This window comes from Sphaeramia orbicularis, chromosome 7 (genome assembly GCF_902148855.1).
Source record: "Sphaeramia orbicularis chromosome 7, fSphaOr1.1, whole genome shotgun sequence".
Lineage (NCBI taxonomy): Eukaryota > Metazoa > Chordata > Actinopteri > Kurtiformes > Apogonidae > Sphaeramia > Sphaeramia orbicularis.
This window is the reverse complement of record NC_043963.1, coordinates 52,428,295-52,446,666: the sequence shown is the minus strand read 5'-3', so window position 1 is coordinate 52,446,666 and position 18,372 is coordinate 52,428,295. Positions and strand designations below refer to the sequence as shown.

The window sequence follows — 18,372 nt, the reverse complement described above, 5'->3', positions numbered from 1 at the left end:
AGCGATGCTGATGGCTCTGCGGGTGAGGTGGGTGTGAAATATGTCTGTGAGGGAGGGAAGAGGGACACTAATGATCTTGCTCTTGTTTGACAATGAAAGTAGGAGTATTTCCACATGCAGTGTGAAGGGAAGACAAGGGATTGGGACAAAATAGCTTCAATTTGCTTGGGAGCATAAAGATTGAACTCTGGAGCAATGGAAAAAGGTCATGTGGTCTGATGAGTCCTGATTGACCTTGTTCCAGAGTGATGGGCGCATCAGGGTAAGAAGAAAAGTGGATGAAGCGATTACCCATCATGCCTAGAGCCTACAGTACAAACCTGTGGGGACAGTGTTATGATCTGGGGTTGATGCAGTTGATCAGGTCACGTTCAGCAATGTTATGTGCCTAAAGAATGAGGTCAGTTGACTACCTGAATAAATTAAATGACTATCTTATTCCATTAATGAATTTTTTCTTTCCTGATGGCATGGGCATAATCCAAGATGACAATGCCAGGATTCATCACGCTCAAATGGTGAAAGAGTGTGAACCACTGAACGGGAGCATGAGACATCATTTTCACACATAGATTAGCTACCACAGAGTCCAGACCTTAACCCCTTTGAGGATCTTTGTGATGTGCTGGAGAAGACTTTGGCGCAGTGGTCTGACTCTCCCATCATCAATACAAGATCTTGGCAAAAAATTAATGCAGCCCTAGATGGAAATAAATGTTGTGACACTGCAGAAGCTTACTGCAATGATGCCACAGTGAATTTATGCTCTAGCTACAGCTAAAGGTTATCCAACAAAATATTAGAGTGTGTGTAATTTTTTTTTGAATGGACAGGGTATTCTATTGTTCAAAAATCAAAAAGCTCTTACTGCTGCACAGCTACTTTTAATTTGAGTGGCATAGCTCTCTGAATGTTGCTGCAACCAGGTGGAGATGGAAATAGAATTTTAAATGACCTATTCTAAAATTTCATGAATTACACTAATTCAGTTCATGTTAATGAGATGACTTGACCACTTTCGTGTTATTTTAAAAAAGTATATGTATGTACGTATGCATGTATGTGTGTATATAGATAGATAGATAGATAGATAGATAGATAGATAGATAGAGATATTTTTTAACTATCCCCCCCAACTATATTAAAAAAAAACAAAACAAAGAAACACTTGTATGTGCATTTCGAAGTTGTAAAAAGGAACATTCTCACTCACTAAAAAAACTTCACCAGCATGTGCATGTGTATTTCTGAAAGATTTGACCTTTTCTACATTCATATATGTTGTCATAACATATCAGTTGAAAACAGAACAATTTTGTGTACATAAATCCAGCATCACCCTATCACTTCTACAGGGTCATCACACTGGAGTGAACCCAGAGGCACCTGTTCAGATCCGACTCCAGCTGTCTGAGCGCATGCGCAGATAGCACACACACATTTGCCTCTTAATAGTGTGACCGGACTCACCGGACATCGTTGCAGGGCTAACTCAATACCTGTCTGGCACCTGGCTGGTTATCCTGCCTCCCACCCCCCCACCACCTGGGCCCAGCCCCTCTCCAATGACGGACAGCAAACCAGCCTAAAAGTTTGATTGACAGCTAGTTGACCATTTCATCTCGAGAAGGGGGCAGGACACTTGTAATTTGATTGGGTGGAAATTTAGACCTGTTCTACCTAGTGACGAATCAAATTTGTGTTGTCATATTATTGACCCCTTAGCAAGCAACTGGAAAAGGCTACTGGGAAGCTCAAAAGCAACATGTTGGAGATCCCTGATTTAGCGGCTGTTAAACTATTTACTTTGCGAATGGTAGAGGGACCGCCTGTTAAACAGCCCTGACATATACTCTCAGCTGCTCTTACCATGTAAGATAGTCCTGGTTAAAAAAGATGGCAACATTTATATTTGTCTTGTTTAAATCTGAATAAATGACTTACTTAGAAATACTGGTGAAGGGAAGTAGCATTTTGTGAACAAATTAGGTTTCTGTTATGGGTCATGTAGAGACCATGCTTCTGTTTAGAATTGGCATAGGTTCACCAATGAATTATGAGGCTCTATCTTCAAATCAGTACCTACACCAGCCCAGAAGTAGCACTAAATTGCCTTGCTTAAAAGAGTTTTGCGTCTACCTTCTGTTCTGTCTCCAAGAAGCGGGCCAGGTCATCTGTGTCCAGATGATCTTTGTGATTGCTGTAGGTGAGCATGAGGAGGTACAGGTCCCTACGGGTGGACATCATCTTGTAGAAGGAGCAGAACTCTTCAAAGCCCAGTGTACCCTGGTTGTCGTCTGTGTCAGCCTCCTACATAGCAAAAACAGGAACAGCTTAAGTTTGCTTTTTTTCTACATAGAATATACATTTGATGAGAAGTGTAAAAACAACATTAAATGTTCTACAGGAACAGCTTAAGTTTGCTTTTTTCCTACATAGAATATACATTTGATGAGAAGTGTAAAAACAACATTAAATGTTCTACAGGAACAGCTTAAGTTTGCTATTTTTCTACATAGAATATACATTTGATGAGAAGTGTAAAAACAACATTAAATGTTCTACTGGTGCTACTACAATCTTAAATAACAAATATAGAAATGAAGTAGGATAAACAAGTCTTCTATATCATATTCCCATATCAACAGAAATCCTAAATTCCTGAATTCAAAAATGCTCCACATCTTCCTCCAAGCATATACATTATGGAATTCACCTGTACATGTCTGGACTGTTCTAACATAACCTGCAATGAGATCATTCAACAAACAGAAAATCTACTCACATGGTGCTTTGCTGATGTCACGTTTAGCATATTTCTTTCATGTGACAGCTTTTACAAGTATTCTTATTGAGTAAAAATGTCAACGACTTATCATTGTTAGACATAAACTTTTAACATGATCCCATTTTGAGATTATTTCATTTCTTAGATCTGCTTCAGAGCATTTGCATATCTCCGAATATTGGAAATGGTTTTGGATTGCACTGACATCTTTAAACCGAGACTGAAAACCTAACTGAATGTATACTTCATTACAGTTTACCCCAGGACTCAATGTAGTCGCTTTATTTAAAATATTATTTAGAAATTACAGTCATTCACTTTTTGGAATGTTTGGCATTTATTTGCCCAATATTTGTGTTTGCCTTTCTGTTATATAACATAATGTATACATTTCATACTATATTATATAAGTAAGATGTTTTGGGGCCATGCTCAGTTGGGATTCTGAACTTTGAATAAATTGGACTGACTTCCATTTATATTGTTTTGGAATTACAAGGGGGGGTTCAATGCCTCTATAATGGTTGAGACTACTGTTGTGTAGCATAATGAGGTCGAGTAGCACACTGCACTAGGTCACAGGATGACCCGTGTAATCCTTCCTTCAGTTTATCAAGGCAGGTTCATCCAGGAGCAGCTTCAAATGCCAGGCTGCACTAGAGGCAACTGCAAACTGGAGTCCGGTGACATCTTTGCTCATTGGAGCCTGGCCTCTAAGTAGCTCAGGAAAGCAAACACATGACTGCCACTCACATATACGTATTAAGGCAATATGAGTGGGTTTCTCCAGCCACTGAGAAAATTATTGCATTGGGTGCTAGTTATGCACAAAATTTCACTGGGATGTGGAGATACTTAAATGAGAGGCCGAATATAACAAGTATGAATTAAAATTTCACTTGGCTTTTTTACGATACTTTGGACCTTGGAACTTCTGTTCCTGGAGGTTTGTATCTAGTACAGACCTCAGTACCAATATCATATCTCCAACAGTAGAGTGGTCAGAGCTCCAGCAATAAAGGACAAAAGAAGAATTTGTGTACTCACACCAAAAGGCTCAAGATGGTGAAAAATCTATTCTTTGTTGGGTCTTTTTGCAGATACACTCAATGTGACATTGGAGGATAAGAGATAATATGTTATTACACCTATATTTGTTTGAGAGTACCTGTTTGATTTACAACACCCAGGTGTGATATCATTGTGAATAGTTATAAAAGTCTCTGCCACTAAACATCCGGTTGAAATTAAATAAATACATGAGCTATTCCATTCGTGGTGTAAATACCATGCACCATTACAGACACTCACTTATAATCTATCATAGTATACTGCGTACAACAGATCAGAAGGTTAATTCACTTTATTAACCCTGTTGGGAATTCAGTCACTGCATTTTACCCATCCTGATACACACAGCACCTAGCAGTTGCACTAGTGATTAGCATTAGACATTAGAAGCAGTGAGATCCCACTGAAGGCACTTAAGCACCAACTCCCAATCATCAGTACCTTGATCAAGGGCATTAACAGGAGAATTAACCTACGTATATTTGCTTTTAATGGCGGGGGAAACTGGAGGACCAGGAAAAGAAAAAATTCATTGGAAACACAGATCATCGTCAGACTAATTGGTCATCTTCTAACTGGGCTAAAAATACTGATATCACAACTCAAAGGTCCTTGTTCAAATAAACATGTTACCTCCCAACTGTCATCAGCACTTTGACCTAAGACAGCCAAAGCCCAGGAAACCAAATGACTTGGAGACACATCATCCATCACCAGGGTCAGCTGCTTTACATGCATGTCACTTGCATATTAATTTATGACTAAGTTACACATAAGTGAGAAGTTGGAAGCTTGCGAAGCTGCAGTCACCCTGCATTGTAATTCATTCTTCAAGAGGATGCAGCACTTTTATTCTAAACACAGATAGCCCTGGAGGACAGCATAAGGCTGGGGAACACAGTCTTATAACACAGAAAACATCAATCTGGCTTAGTTCCATTCCATTCATTATAGATGAATGAAAGCACTTAAGTTGTTAGCAGGATGGTGGTTGGGCTCGACAGCTAATATGGACTAATTCATCAGTTCAAATGGCTGTTCAGATTTTCCTACAGAGCTTTCCCTCTACAGATGCTGTGCATCTGCAAATTCACTTTGTGATAAATCATTGATTAAAGGAGTGTTCCCTACTGCTCTTATTTAACCAGAATGGAACTGTAGTTATACCACAGCTGCTATTCCCAAGAAAGCCTGGAAATTATATGGACAGTCCACACACCTGAGCTCTGTTAGCCCATGGCTAGGACACCACTTTTGGCCAAATCATGGTGGAGAGGAGCTTCTCCAATAAATTAGTGGAAACAAATGTTCATCTGATGAAGGTTGAGGGAGACTGAGGAAGGGTAAGAAAGGATGAAGATCTCTTATTCCCAGTTTAATTAAAGATGCACTGACCTTTTGTCCTTTTTAACTGACATTGGTCTATCTACAAATACAGCAGACATTCAGCAAACTCAGAAGCTGATACCTGTTTGATTACAGGATCAATCACAACATCTGACTGCAGCAGTACTCCATTGAGCAGTAATTCAGTAATTAATACTAGGAGTGAAGTGTTTTCCTTGAACCTTCTAGTGTTGTGTGCTGAAATGTATACATCCCTGATGGGAAGTGTGGACACAAAACAATAGTTAATTAAAGTTAATTGATGCAGACTGTAAGTTTAGCCTGTTACTTTAGCATAATATATTATGGCATAAATGTTATTAAATCCTTTTTCTCCAGGGTTAGGTCAACAGTCAACAGTCACTGATGGCTGTGGAGAGGAATGGATCAGTGCTTGTGCCTCCTTTTTTTTGTATATTAAATGTGAAAAGCAAAAACTATAGTAAAAGAAATGCAGTTCAGGCCAGATAGTTGTTAATTACAAGCTGGATTTTATTTGTTGCTTCAAGCCAGCATTTCATCTGTTACAAACAAATTGTTGAGCAAAAAATGTTATAAGACTTCTTTGCTCCTACAGTTTCGAGCTGCCCTACATCTCAGTTATGTGTACTACTGTGTAGTGAGAAATTCATAATTCAATTTAAGACATTGTCACTGTCAGTTTGATGTTGAAAATGCTGACGTTTTTGACCTGTGTGAGTTTTAGTACACTGAAGTTTTTCTTTCATGCAACAATCTCCTTTGGCAGTCATCTTTTGTCTTCATACCTTTTTAATCTAGAACTTTGTGCTTGCATGTGATCGTCCTTTATAGCCTCCCCCACAATGAAGTATATCAGACAGGTGAATGGATGCTGATGTGCAGCATTTGCCAAGCTTTTTATCAAATCAAAATGCCTGGAGGAGCTACTTATCGACTGCCCAGACACTTTAAAAAAATTAGCCCTGGAAATAAAGATTTAAATGCTGTTTTGACTGTGACATCGGTGGAAGAGCAGAGCATATTGTATTGACATAATTAGATCTTGTTATTCTTCACAGAATACACTGGATATTACCAACTGGGGCTGAGTAGTTTTGATTTTCTTTGCTCATTTGTTTGCTTTAAATTATCTAGTGGCTCATCACACAGTGTTTCAAATGTAAAAAAAGTTGCAGGTTAGTCACCAAGAGGTGGGAGGAAACGTTTGGTTATTCCACTCTTGAGGTGGTCTGCTTCTACTTAAGTGTTTTCAGGGGGTTATATTTAGATAGCATAGTTGTGTCTTGCTGTAACCACCGAGATAAAATTTCTATTGCACATAATGAAAACCATCATAACACTCTTCACACGAACAGGATAGCTTTTTATATTTTGATATTATTATGATTATTACTCTATCTATCATGGTATACATTTTTCTGTAGCTTAATAATAAATCTTAAAGACCTAAGGAAAAAAAAATACTTGAGTTCACAATAAATTGTCATACAAATAAATGCAACTGATAATATTACTGCTTATTGTATTTACCTTAAACTACTGCTGTAGCATAAATCTAATAATAGTTTAATTATACACAGGCGCTGTCCTATATGAAGAAGTGCAACTAATTGGAGTAAATTTCTGAAAAATGAAAATAATTATATTTGTTTGCCTTTTATTAGAAAAAAAATGGGCAAATATGATACAACTTTCATATATGAAGCCCATTTTGAAACAGTGGACAAATATACAAGTCAAATTAAACAACTATGCCACTACTTCAACACTAAAGAGATGGAACAAGAGCATGTAAATAAAAGCATAGCAGTCAAACGACGGCAAACAATGTTGAAATAATGTTGATATATGATTGTTCTGCTAGTTTCACCTGCTTTTATACAGGTGAATGAATGATGTAATATATATTTATATTTTATTTCAAATAAGTACAATAACGTAATCATGTAATTGTAATGACAGTCTTAATTATGGTGCAACATTTTATCATGATAAAGTCAGCCCTAATAAGAACTACTGAGGTGGTCCATTGAAATGAAATATGACATTGGAGAAAAGGCATCATAGACTTGGTTATCTGTGGTGAATGCAGGCCACCTCACTAAGACCATAAATTATTTAGTGGGTCACTTAGAACTGCCGTATGTGCAGACTTGCTGGCAGATTGTGAATGAGCAGTGAAGACACTTGTACCAATGGTTTCTGCTGCAGAGGCTAGTCAGCACAGATCTTGGCTGCTGAACTCTCCTCGGTGAGTCCCAAGATTAGCACAATGTCATGTTAAGCGTGTTGTTTGAGCCCTCCTCCTGCAGAGCTGCTAGCTGGCTTGCTAAGCTCAGTGGCCTGCTGACGGTCACCCATATGGTGCTGCTGGGAAACAGATGGCCTTTGGTGTAAAACAGGGTAAACATACTGGGGAACAACCAAGCCCTGTGCATATGGAAATTCATGAACATTTGTGTTGTGTTTTTCTTGGCTTAACCTACTTTCAGTGATAGAGAACCTGTGGACTTGACTTGTTTCCCACTCTGAAGACATAAACAGATCATTTAAATCCTCTTCACTGTCCATCTTAGACTTTGATGAGCTCCGACTTTTGAAAACTGGTAATATTCCAGTGATTATACATAGCATAAACAATACTGAAGCAAAAGGCATTGGAATTTTTAAGATTTCAGCACCAACCTATATATTCAAGGAGGTTGACCTTCCTTCCTCAGATTACAAAAGGTTAAGAATCCCTGGAGCTGGTCAAGTCAGACAAACACCTCTGACTAACTTTGAAAACACATTTTCAGCTGGAGAACAGCTAATAATTACGAGTGCGCTGCACTTGTTACAGAGAATATTGAGAAAACCATACACTTTTGACACTACACTCTAAATTAACTTCTAGAGTAGGGCTGAACGATTTTGGAAAATAATCTAATTGTGACTTTTTCCTTAATATTACAATTTAACATGCATTTATTTTTTCAAGGTCCTCTTCTCATGTATTTTTCAACAAACACAAGCAATATATCGATCTGTATTAAAATATACACAATCGGATTTATTATATGTAAACTGTTATTTCTTATAGGCTAGACTTATGTTAAGATAAAAGCAAATGAAGCCTGAATTAATATGAAAGACAGTTTATTTATCTTCTACAATTACAGTTGTTAACTTACTAAATACTTTGACTTGCAGTCTTGTAAGCGTTCACCACAACAACTCAACAAAATTCTGCCAAACAAGTGTGGCGTAAACATAAGTATATGTCAGTAATAAATCACACAAACTAAAGTGCAGATTACACAATAATGCAAACAAATCTGTGGCTTTACCACTTTAACATGTCCAACTTTTCATGTTTCATGAAACAAAATATGTAAATATGTGGACTGCAGTTCTTAAACACTGTCTGAACTTAACTAGACAGTCTATAAATAAATAAATAAAATATACTCATATAAAAAATAAAGCTTACTGCTCTCCAGTCAGTAGCATCACACATACTAAAGTGCAGGAAAAGTGCTACTCTGTCTGCATTTTTTCTATCACTCCAGTATGGCAAACTGGCTAAAATGTATGCGTGAGGGCATTCTGTACCACTTACCAAAGCCATAACCCAGGCTTGGTCACTATACTAACGGGCATCATATCTTTAGCTATGAACTCCATTACTGCCTGAGTTATTTCCGTGTGCTGTTTTGAATTTTGTTCATAAGGAGTAAAACTTTCAGACTGTTCAGTCAGTGATCCCTGTTGGCTGGTACTTTGCTTACTTGAAGGTGAAGTACTGGTCACTGGTATTTTAGCCATGCAACTATCATGTGGTGTTGTTTTCACAAAGTAGTGTTACCTCATAAGGTAGCAACAGTAGTGAGGCAAGTTCTGTACAATACCTGATGCTGCACAGCATCTTTTATATAGCCAAAATAAATCCACACCACTGACGTGCCGCCCCTCTTTGGTACTAAACTTCCTGCAGTGTAAGCTTCTGTCAAGCCTGAGGCAACAGGTTAAAGCGCAGCCATACCTGCTCCGCTCGCTCACAAGTCACGTGACCAGTCAAATCGCAGCCTTCGTGGTTAGAAAATGTCATTTTATCTTATCATGATATTATCCCAAATGCAATTAATCGTTCAGCCATATTCTAGAGATTAGAAAACCTGAGTCATAGCTTGCACCATCAACTGACTTGAGTTGAGCTGAGAAATGTCACTTCTTAAAAAGTTTTGGATTGACTGTTTGGTCAGAAGTGGGGTTAAACCCACTGCATTATTCTGCCTTCTTTACACTTGTCTGTGCTGTTTGTACCTTGACTAACCTTGGCTGCTGACTAACAGTCCTGTGCTGCAGATGTGTGCCGGTGCCTTTGTGTGGCTGTTACCTTAAACATTTGCTTGACTTTCTGCCGTGGCAGGTTGACATTGAGTTTGTGCAGCAGCTGGAGGACCTCGCTGATGCTCAAGCTGCCATCGCTGTTCTTATCAGCCTCAGTGAAGGTCTGCTTTAGCCATGTAATGTCACAGTGGTTTAAGGATAATCAGGTTCAAGGCAAGGGATGTTCATTCAAACAAAAATAAATTTAACAAAAAGATGGGACACTCCTATGTTATCATTTATCAATACATAACTGCTATTCTACAACTATTTTGATTTGATATTAAAATTTATTGAGATTTTTCATTTACATTTTTCCACTAGGGCATACTATGAACTGACTTGAGATGATGAGTTGTTATAATATGGCCCTTGGAAAAAAACATTGGAGCATATTTTAAGGTTCAAAGCATAGCAATCAGGTACTGTTAGAGAAGGGTTAACATTTGCATTTAAACGGGTGGCTAACATTACTATATAACAGTGTTTGGAACACACTGGTGTTGGATGTAATCTGGGAATGTTTTTCAAAAACATATGCTCAAATAAATATGATGTATCTGACTAAACTAGAGCATATCTGAGGTGTATCATGTGGGACAATACTAAGTCCTGTCACCAGTATTTAAAAAATATGCTCTAAATTTGATGAAATTACTGTTATATTTGGTTTTACTAATGGTCAGTTAGGGTAATAAAATTATGTCTTACTCAATAAATTCCCATTTTTCCTTGTAAAAGTTTCTAACATATATGGTGCTGGGGAAATAAACTGAGCTACATGTCTGAAATGGTAAGATGCTGTTACTTCACTGGCTAGGTTTACCTGCCATTAGCTTATGCTTAGAAAACATAATAAAACCATTTGTTCTCTTTAAAATCCATACAATGTCATAAATTACTTAAAATGATGCTGAAAGGAAGTAGAGTTTTCACTGATGACAAATGCCATCAAACACTATCAAATGTTAGCTAGGAAATGGTCAAATGCCAATGTCAGTTAACAGATGATGAAATGTGTCATTTTACCTTGGACTATGTCTTACTAGCTTTTATCTTTTCAGTTGTTGATTAATTAGCAAGCAGTGAAACAAAGATTCTACAGTGATTTTATGACCCAAATCACAATAAAACCACATTCTTCTTTTGATAACTGTATGTGTGAAATTCTTCCATTGGCAGTGACTTTTATTACTGAAGGATATTGGTCCCGTGTGCGCTGCCTCTTGGCCAGACTGTCCTCATCACTGATGCCAGCCATTAGGTACTTGAGGCCAGTGATCCAGGTCCGTGCCTCTTCGCCAGTGCCAGACACCAAGTCCAGAGACTCCACATGCTCGCCGTAATAAAGGCTGAAGCAGCAGTTGGGGTCAAAGCTGCCTTCTGCGTAGCGCTGGAAGATCTCAGACTGCTTTCCCTCGCACACCTCACGGATGGAGTCAATGGAGACTGTCAGAAAAGAACAGTAAGAATGCTTAGTGTCAAAATCTGTTTGTTGTTAGCATTTAACAGAACAAGATAATTCACACATCGGTATGAGACCTCCTGTGCTCAAAGTCTGCTGAAGTAGCTAAGACATGCTCTCAACATAGTTCAAACACAGAAACTAAAGGAACTTCCAGATTAGGGCTGCACGATATTGGAAAAAACTGACATTGTCATTTTTTTAACCCTGCAATTTATATTGTGATATGAAAAACTACTCAGGAGGATATAACGGCTGTGTGGTGCCAACGTAAATGGTCAAACAAATTAGTTGTGTTTCCTCTCGTTGTGATGACAGGTGCAAGGCACTGTCGACACAGAACATGTGTTTCATTATCATCCTTCTTGTAGCTGAAATAATTCCAGATAACTGACGTTGCTTTTCTTTGTGGCGCCCAGTCTTAGTTTTTGGTAATTTTCTCTTTTCTTTGCTCATTTTTCAATGTTGTTACCAGCAACTCACTCCATGTGCAGAGGCGTGGTCTGCTTAAGCAAACTGAAGAGATTTGAGAACAATTGTGATTGGTGTATCGCTGCACATAGTGTGTGTCAGGTACCCAGGTTGAAATTTGATGAGAACACGTTGAGTTAATTTGCCTCCTAAATGACAGGACCTGCAATGTAACTATTGCGGACACGTACATTGCGATGACACTGCTCAAATGATACATTGTGCAGCTCTATTCCAGATCATGTAGAAAGGCTTTTATATTGAATTTCTACAAAAAAAGAGGAATTACTTACAAAGCTGTACTTTTGGTTATGCTTAGCACAGACCAGAACAGAAGTACAAGGGCAAAACCTAAATACTTTTTCATTTAGGATTAGGTTTACATTTCAGCTGTCAGGACAGATGTAGTTTTGAGTGCATTTTAACTACATACTGAATGCAAAAGATGTTCTCTTTCAAACCAAGTCCAATTCATGCATTTTGACCATAACACTAACCATTACGGTTAGGGTTTCATGAAAGGTTTTGACATTAGAAGGTTACAAAGTATAAGGTCAAGGAAAGAGGACTGAAATTGGACTCAACCTCCTAAGACCCAGCCATGGGTTTTCTGTCCACGTTTGTGGACCAGAGTTTCACAGCTTCATACAAAAAACTGTCCACCACAAAGGACACTCAATAAAAAAAAAAAAAAAAAAAAAAATGCATCTGAAAAAAACTGTTGCATCATGATGTTTCCAATATAGGCAATTATTTAATTTAAAAAAGCCAAAACTTGTGCTTTCTGGACATTTCCAGAGGCTCAGGAGGTTAAATAAGTTAGAACAATGTGTGGCTTCCAACACTTTACAAACTCCCTAACAGACATTATGAGTCACTGTTAGTGTGTTCTCCACACTGCACATTCATTTATAATACATAGACTGGTTACTGCCAAGTTCTGTGCAGCTAAACACAGTTGTTGCTCAAGGCACTCAGTCTCTGTGCAACCCAGCGTCAAATATCCAAACACAGTTCTCCCAGAGTGAATTTCAAAAAGTAAAGCATTCATTACAAAACCTGGAGGGAAACTGTTCTTTTTGCTGTACCCCCCTGAGAAAAAATGGTACCAAAAGTGGAAAAAGTGTTTATTTAAATTCATATAACTGTGTTACAACTTTAACAGGCTCCATTACAACAAATATTTCTGTATGTCGGAAGCATTTTCTTATTGTAGCCAGAGTCCTTTAACTTTTCTTCATATCTCAGAGTCGTACAGCCAAATCTTGTAAACAAAGCCTAGCAAAGCCCTAGGCTGCTGAAGATGTTAATAAAGTATAAGGCAACATGGGACAGGAGAGGAAGACTGCTGTAAGATGAGGTTCAGGATCAGTTTTAAATTATCTTTTGCCGGAGACTTTCGTTTTGGGCTTGTGAAAATGTTTGAGATTTGATAAATCAAATCTCAAACATTTTCACATTGTCATGAACATTGTCACTGTCAGTTTGAGTTTCATCCTTTAAACATTCAACCAGCGACCCAGTTAAAGCTGTAGTGCATCCATGGCATCACTGGGCAAGAAATCCATGATGACTTTTCAGCATATTGTAACTCAAGATGACCAAGAGGACACAACACCTTCTCTAGACTCACTTTTCAAGCTGCAAAAAATCTACTTTGTAAATGGAGGTTTTGCTTGCTCATAGGTGTTTTCATACTAGTAGGGGCTTACATACATGACTGAACCCTCCAATCGCTGATCTCTGATTAGATTCAGTCAGATGTGACTATACTGCTCTACTCAGTGACCCCACACATTTCACTTTTCCAACGAGTCATGGAATAATGTCAGATCTTCAGAAGCAAAGTGTGTATTTTTCAAATTCTGCCAATTTTACAACTGATATAGAACCTACCACTTGAAAGGTTAGGGTTACATTTGAGCATAGTTTGAACTGATGTAGCACAAATATGGCTCAAAAGGTAGCTTAACCACAGAAATTAAAAAAGATGACTAAACAATACATTTCAGCTTAATACTTTTTCTTATAACCCTAACAGATTCCACTATGTTACACCATGTTTCTACAGTAGTTCAGAATGGACTTCCTCCTCTCCTTTCTTTTTCATAGCAAATTATTATACTCTAGTATTAATGTCATAAACAGTATCATTGGACAGAGGTATCCTGATGTCATCTATTGGTTTCTGAACTGCCATTTTGAAACCCAAAGTTTGCAATTTGGACTTCACTATGTTGGCTTTTGGAAGTTAGAAGTACTGCCAAGTGCTAGTTTACTGACTCAGTAAAATTGTAAACTTCATCAAGCATTGCATGCCCCATGGTACATGGCCATGGTGCATGGTACATTATAGTCTGAGTATGAAATAGAGTTATTATTTCCTAAACTTAAAAGCTCAAACAAAACACGCAATGGCACTAAAGAGCATTTTCTGGGAGCGCAGGTGGAGCAACTGAAGGTTTTTGCACAGAACCTAAGTACCTAAACAGCACTATTTCTGTCACTCTGGAAGATGAAGATACTATATATGCCTGACTGACCATATTTTTAGTCAGTAACAATGGCAAAAAAGCCACCGGAGCACAGAAGCTCTCCACAAACCTAGGGTAAACCCTGGGTGTCACTAAATATTACACAGTATATTACACACAGAGACATTCAACTTCATGAATTTATACCATTTCAAGACAAAATTCCAGAAATGAGAACATTTTGTACCTATAGGTACCCCTTTGGCAAAACAACAAATCAACTGTTGTGTGCAGTGGGATATTTTAACTACGGAAATACTTCTGTAAGATGATCTAAGTAAACTAAAGAGTTGTACCTGAGAGCTGTGTCTATTAGAGCTGCAACCCTTACGAGTAGAAAATGATATTTTACTGGAAGACACTGCCTCCAGTTCTTCCATTGCCTTTCCACATGACAGAGAGAATCTGCTATGTAATTCTGATTCTCATTTAGCTTTCATGCATTTCTTCTGCTATAGACCACAAAATGCTGTTTATACCCTGAGATAAAGTCAGAATTACCTGATATTTGTCACTGCTAAAACGTAATGTTAGCAGTTCTGATGACAGAGTCAGGAATGACCTAGGAAGAATGCCTCAAAAGAAAAGAGTTCACTGTCAAAATTTTGTTCAAAGGCATCTAAATATTTTATCACAAATATAAAAGGTAGTACTATAGTGCTGTATAATAGTATGATTTATACATCAGATTTATACATCATATTTCTATAGTTGGACTATCAGCTGTTTTATTCGCCACAATTAGGGCTTGATCATCTCACCATTTTAAATAATGATAAATCTTAATTTTTCAAATGATTGATTTTTTTAGGAGGTATCATACAGCTTGTGCAAATTAGTAGAATAGAATAAGAATGGATTTTTTTTTTAAAGCCAAAAAAAAAACAAAAAAAACAAAGCAATTTCATTCATTTTAAATGACCTGATTTTCAGCATTATTATGGGTACTTCACAGAAAGTACCGCACTAACCTATGATTTTGAAACAGTGTTGTTGTGAGCACAGGTTGTTAGGTTAGTGAGGTTATTTCAGTCTGTTCAGTCTAGGTTTTTTGGCCATGAAGAAATACAATATCATATTCACAGTTCACATATTGCAGCATGCTATCATATTTTTATGACTTTTTTTTTAAGTTTTTTATTTTTTTATTTATTTTTTTTTAACTTTAGTTTAGCTTGACACTATGGAAACATGGATAGTGTCCTTGCAAAGACAGAAAGACATGCCTCTATGTGTGTGTGTGTGTGTGTGTGTGTGTGTGTGTGTGTGTGTATGTGTGTGTATGTGTGTGTCATTTAGTGGCACGTGTGTGTCAGACACTGTTTGGGCAGATTAACACTGATGAATAATTAAGTTGACTTAAGAAGCTTATTAAATCCAGGGCTACAGAGGGGGGAGAACAACAGGAAACTGAGCCCCTAAGCCCTCATGAGAGGCTAGCCATACTGGGAGCTGGGGACTGCTGCTAACAAGTCCCTTTGCCTTCTTTCAGAAGAACACACTGCACCAAATGCTTTTGTTTGCTTGTTGCAGATGCCATCCAGATCTAAATAAGAAAACTGTTCCAGCCCAGAGCGAAAACACAGGAGAGAGAATTCAATCTAAAAGAAATCAAGCCTATCAAAAATTAATAGATAAATAGGTTAACTGAGGCACAAAATGATATTGTGATTCAGGCCACAACTAAAATTTTAGAAGCACACTGCCAGCTCTCCATACAGAGACAAAGTGACAATAGATATAGTGTGGATTGCTGAGCAGTGAGACATTCTGGCTACCCCAGAGGCTTCTGCATTTACTTTGATTCTGACTCAAAGAACAGCCTTGAAAGGAAACCGTGCATACGAAGAGTCTTTAATGGAACCTTGACTGGGAGATTACTGGGCTACAAAAACTCCTTTCAAGAAGTTTTAAAATAATTACACCACGCAACCCTAAATTCTTTGATTGAATATGTCAAATGGAAGAAAACTGCCTTATTTTTTGCTCCCAGAATTTTGGCTTGCATGACCTTTGTCTAATCTAAAAAGCCTTCAGACATATTTCATAGGAGTCATTTTGAACTGAAGTGGTAAAAAACCTACAAGCATGACTGGGATCAATAAAATGGCTGCAATCCTTTTAGGTACATCAGGTTCACACCTTGACTGGAAGGGCCTGATGAACTGATGGACTAAATGGAACAGATCCATCATCAATGTCTGAATTTACTTGTCGGCTGTTGGACTGGGTGATATGGCTGAAAATGTTGTCTCATCAATAATTAGCACAATAAATAGTCAAGTCACCATTTTGACCATAGGGACTGATTATTGAATACACATTTAAAAACTTCAGATACAATAGTAAAACACAAACTGGGAATATTTTACGTCATAATGACTTCATGATATATATGCAAAGCTTTTCACAGTCTCTACTGAGTGATTATGTTCATATGGAGCATAATATTCCACTAATTATGGGGATAACACCTCAATCAAAATCCAACTGCCTCATGTAATCAATCAGAGACCGGCCTGTTTGAAACAACTTTCCACTCAGAATAAGAGGGGTTCTGTAAACCTTTCATAATGAATTTAAAACAGGAAAATATTTACTGTATAAACCGATCATTTGTCTGTCTGCACGTTTGATGGTAAGATTAGGTCACATAATGAGTTTATGAGCTTCCACAGTGGAGAGAAACATGGCAGAATCAAACCAAACCTGGTCTATGACTGATTGTCTTTGTTGGAGTCATTAACGGACTCTAGGCTTGTTGAATGTTGAACAATCAATGGTCGAAAGGCTCATAACAATTCCAAAAGGAGTTGTTCATTCATTTTGGTTCCAATAATAAAAAGCTGCTGAATCAATAGGCAAAACTACTTTGCACATGTCAGTGTCCAATTTCCTCCATTAAACACTGTGATTCAAATAAAAGTCGGGTCTCTAATAACAGAATGAGCTGTAGTGGTCAACATGAACAAATAAATACCACTCCTTAAGTATAGGCTGGGTAAAAAAAAAAGGTATGGTAATAACAATATAAACTGCTGGTGTTTGTCATGACATGTTCACAGTTGAGCAAAATGTACATATCTACAATTTTTTTTCTTTGATTTTTTTCCCCCCATAATATAGACGTTTTCAACATGTTGTTTTAGATTACTCACCTTAAGTGGTACTGTCTAACATCAGTCACTGGAGGTGTATGTCTTCGTACATCAGTGACAATGTAGTTTGTAGAAACTTACATTTGCAATAGGAAAGCAGGTTTGGATCATATGGAGGACAGAGTCCATAAAGCACTTTTCCTAATTGTACAATAGAAAAAGTCTCACTCACTCTTGGCCTTTTCATTCTTGCGTGAGGGCCTCCAGCGGATGCAGGACTTGTGGTCGTCTAGATAGAAGAAGCGTACCAGTCCCTTGGAACCACCACGGAGCTTCACCATCTGTGTCCCCATCTGCATGGAGCTCATACATTTCTCCACTAGAGACAAGAAAACAAAGCAGGAAAAAGAGAAAATAAAACATTGGAAAGTTGTCAAATTGAAAATGCTGCAATGTGCTCAGAACAAAAAAAAATAAAAAAACAAACAAACAAACAAAAAAAAAAGCAGGAAAAAATAAATAATAAAGTGAGGCTGAAAGAATAGTGCATTCAAGCCATGTTTTCACTCAAGACACTGTGTGTATGCATCTGGGTTCTCATGCGAAACATTTGTTTACTTAAAAGTTTAAAAGTTAAAAGGTTCACTTCTTTTCTTTTTTTTTTTTTTTTTTTTTTTTTAAATCACTGTGGGGGAATTCGGTCTCTGCATTTTACCCATCCTGATGCAGCTAATGTACCAAGCATAAGCACTAGAAATTACCATTAACACATAGCACACATTAGGAGCAGACAGCTGCCATTGAAGGAATTTGGGGACTAACTTCAGTTCTCCATCTGCACTGTCATCAGGGACACTGACTTACACACCCACATTAACATAAGTTAACTAAACACATTGGATGTGACTGCCACTCAGGCTTGTACTTGCCTCTTGGGACAAAAGAAAACAGAGTAAACAGTGAAAGACAATTTTGCCCCAAAAGCCCTTTTAACGATATCTCTATTTCACACTGCAGAATGACTCAACAGCAGAAATCAATGCACTCTTTTTACATGTCAACATCTAGCCTATACTCTTGACCCAAATCCAAAGATTTTCACACTCTCTAAAAATAAAGCAACACAAAGCAAGAATGGGTGAATTTGATCTCTAAAATATATCCAATGTACTGCAACTTCTATGTCATACCGTTAGACTGTACACG

The 18,372-nt window shown here is 37.7% G+C and overlaps 1 protein-coding gene across 14 annotated transcripts in view; it reads right to left on the bottom strand.

The window, feature by feature from the left end:
- The window catches only part of plch2a (phospholipase C, eta 2a), a 273,662-nt gene that overhangs the window by 50,880 nt on the left and 204,410 nt on the right, over positions 1-18,372 (bottom strand). For all 14 annotated transcript variants that reach the window (XM_030139859.1, XM_030139861.1, XM_030139863.1 and 11 more), the window contains exons 2-5: positions 17,399-17,545; positions 10,804-11,047; positions 9,606-9,735; positions 2,140-2,310 (exon numbers count right to left, since the gene is read on the bottom strand). In XM_030139859.1, coding sequence (XP_029995719.1) covers positions 2,140-2,310; positions 9,606-9,735; positions 10,804-11,047; positions 17,399-17,545 — 692 coding nt within the window. The remainder of the gene's footprint in view (positions 1-2,139; positions 2,311-9,605; positions 9,736-10,803; positions 11,048-17,398; positions 17,546-18,372) is intronic.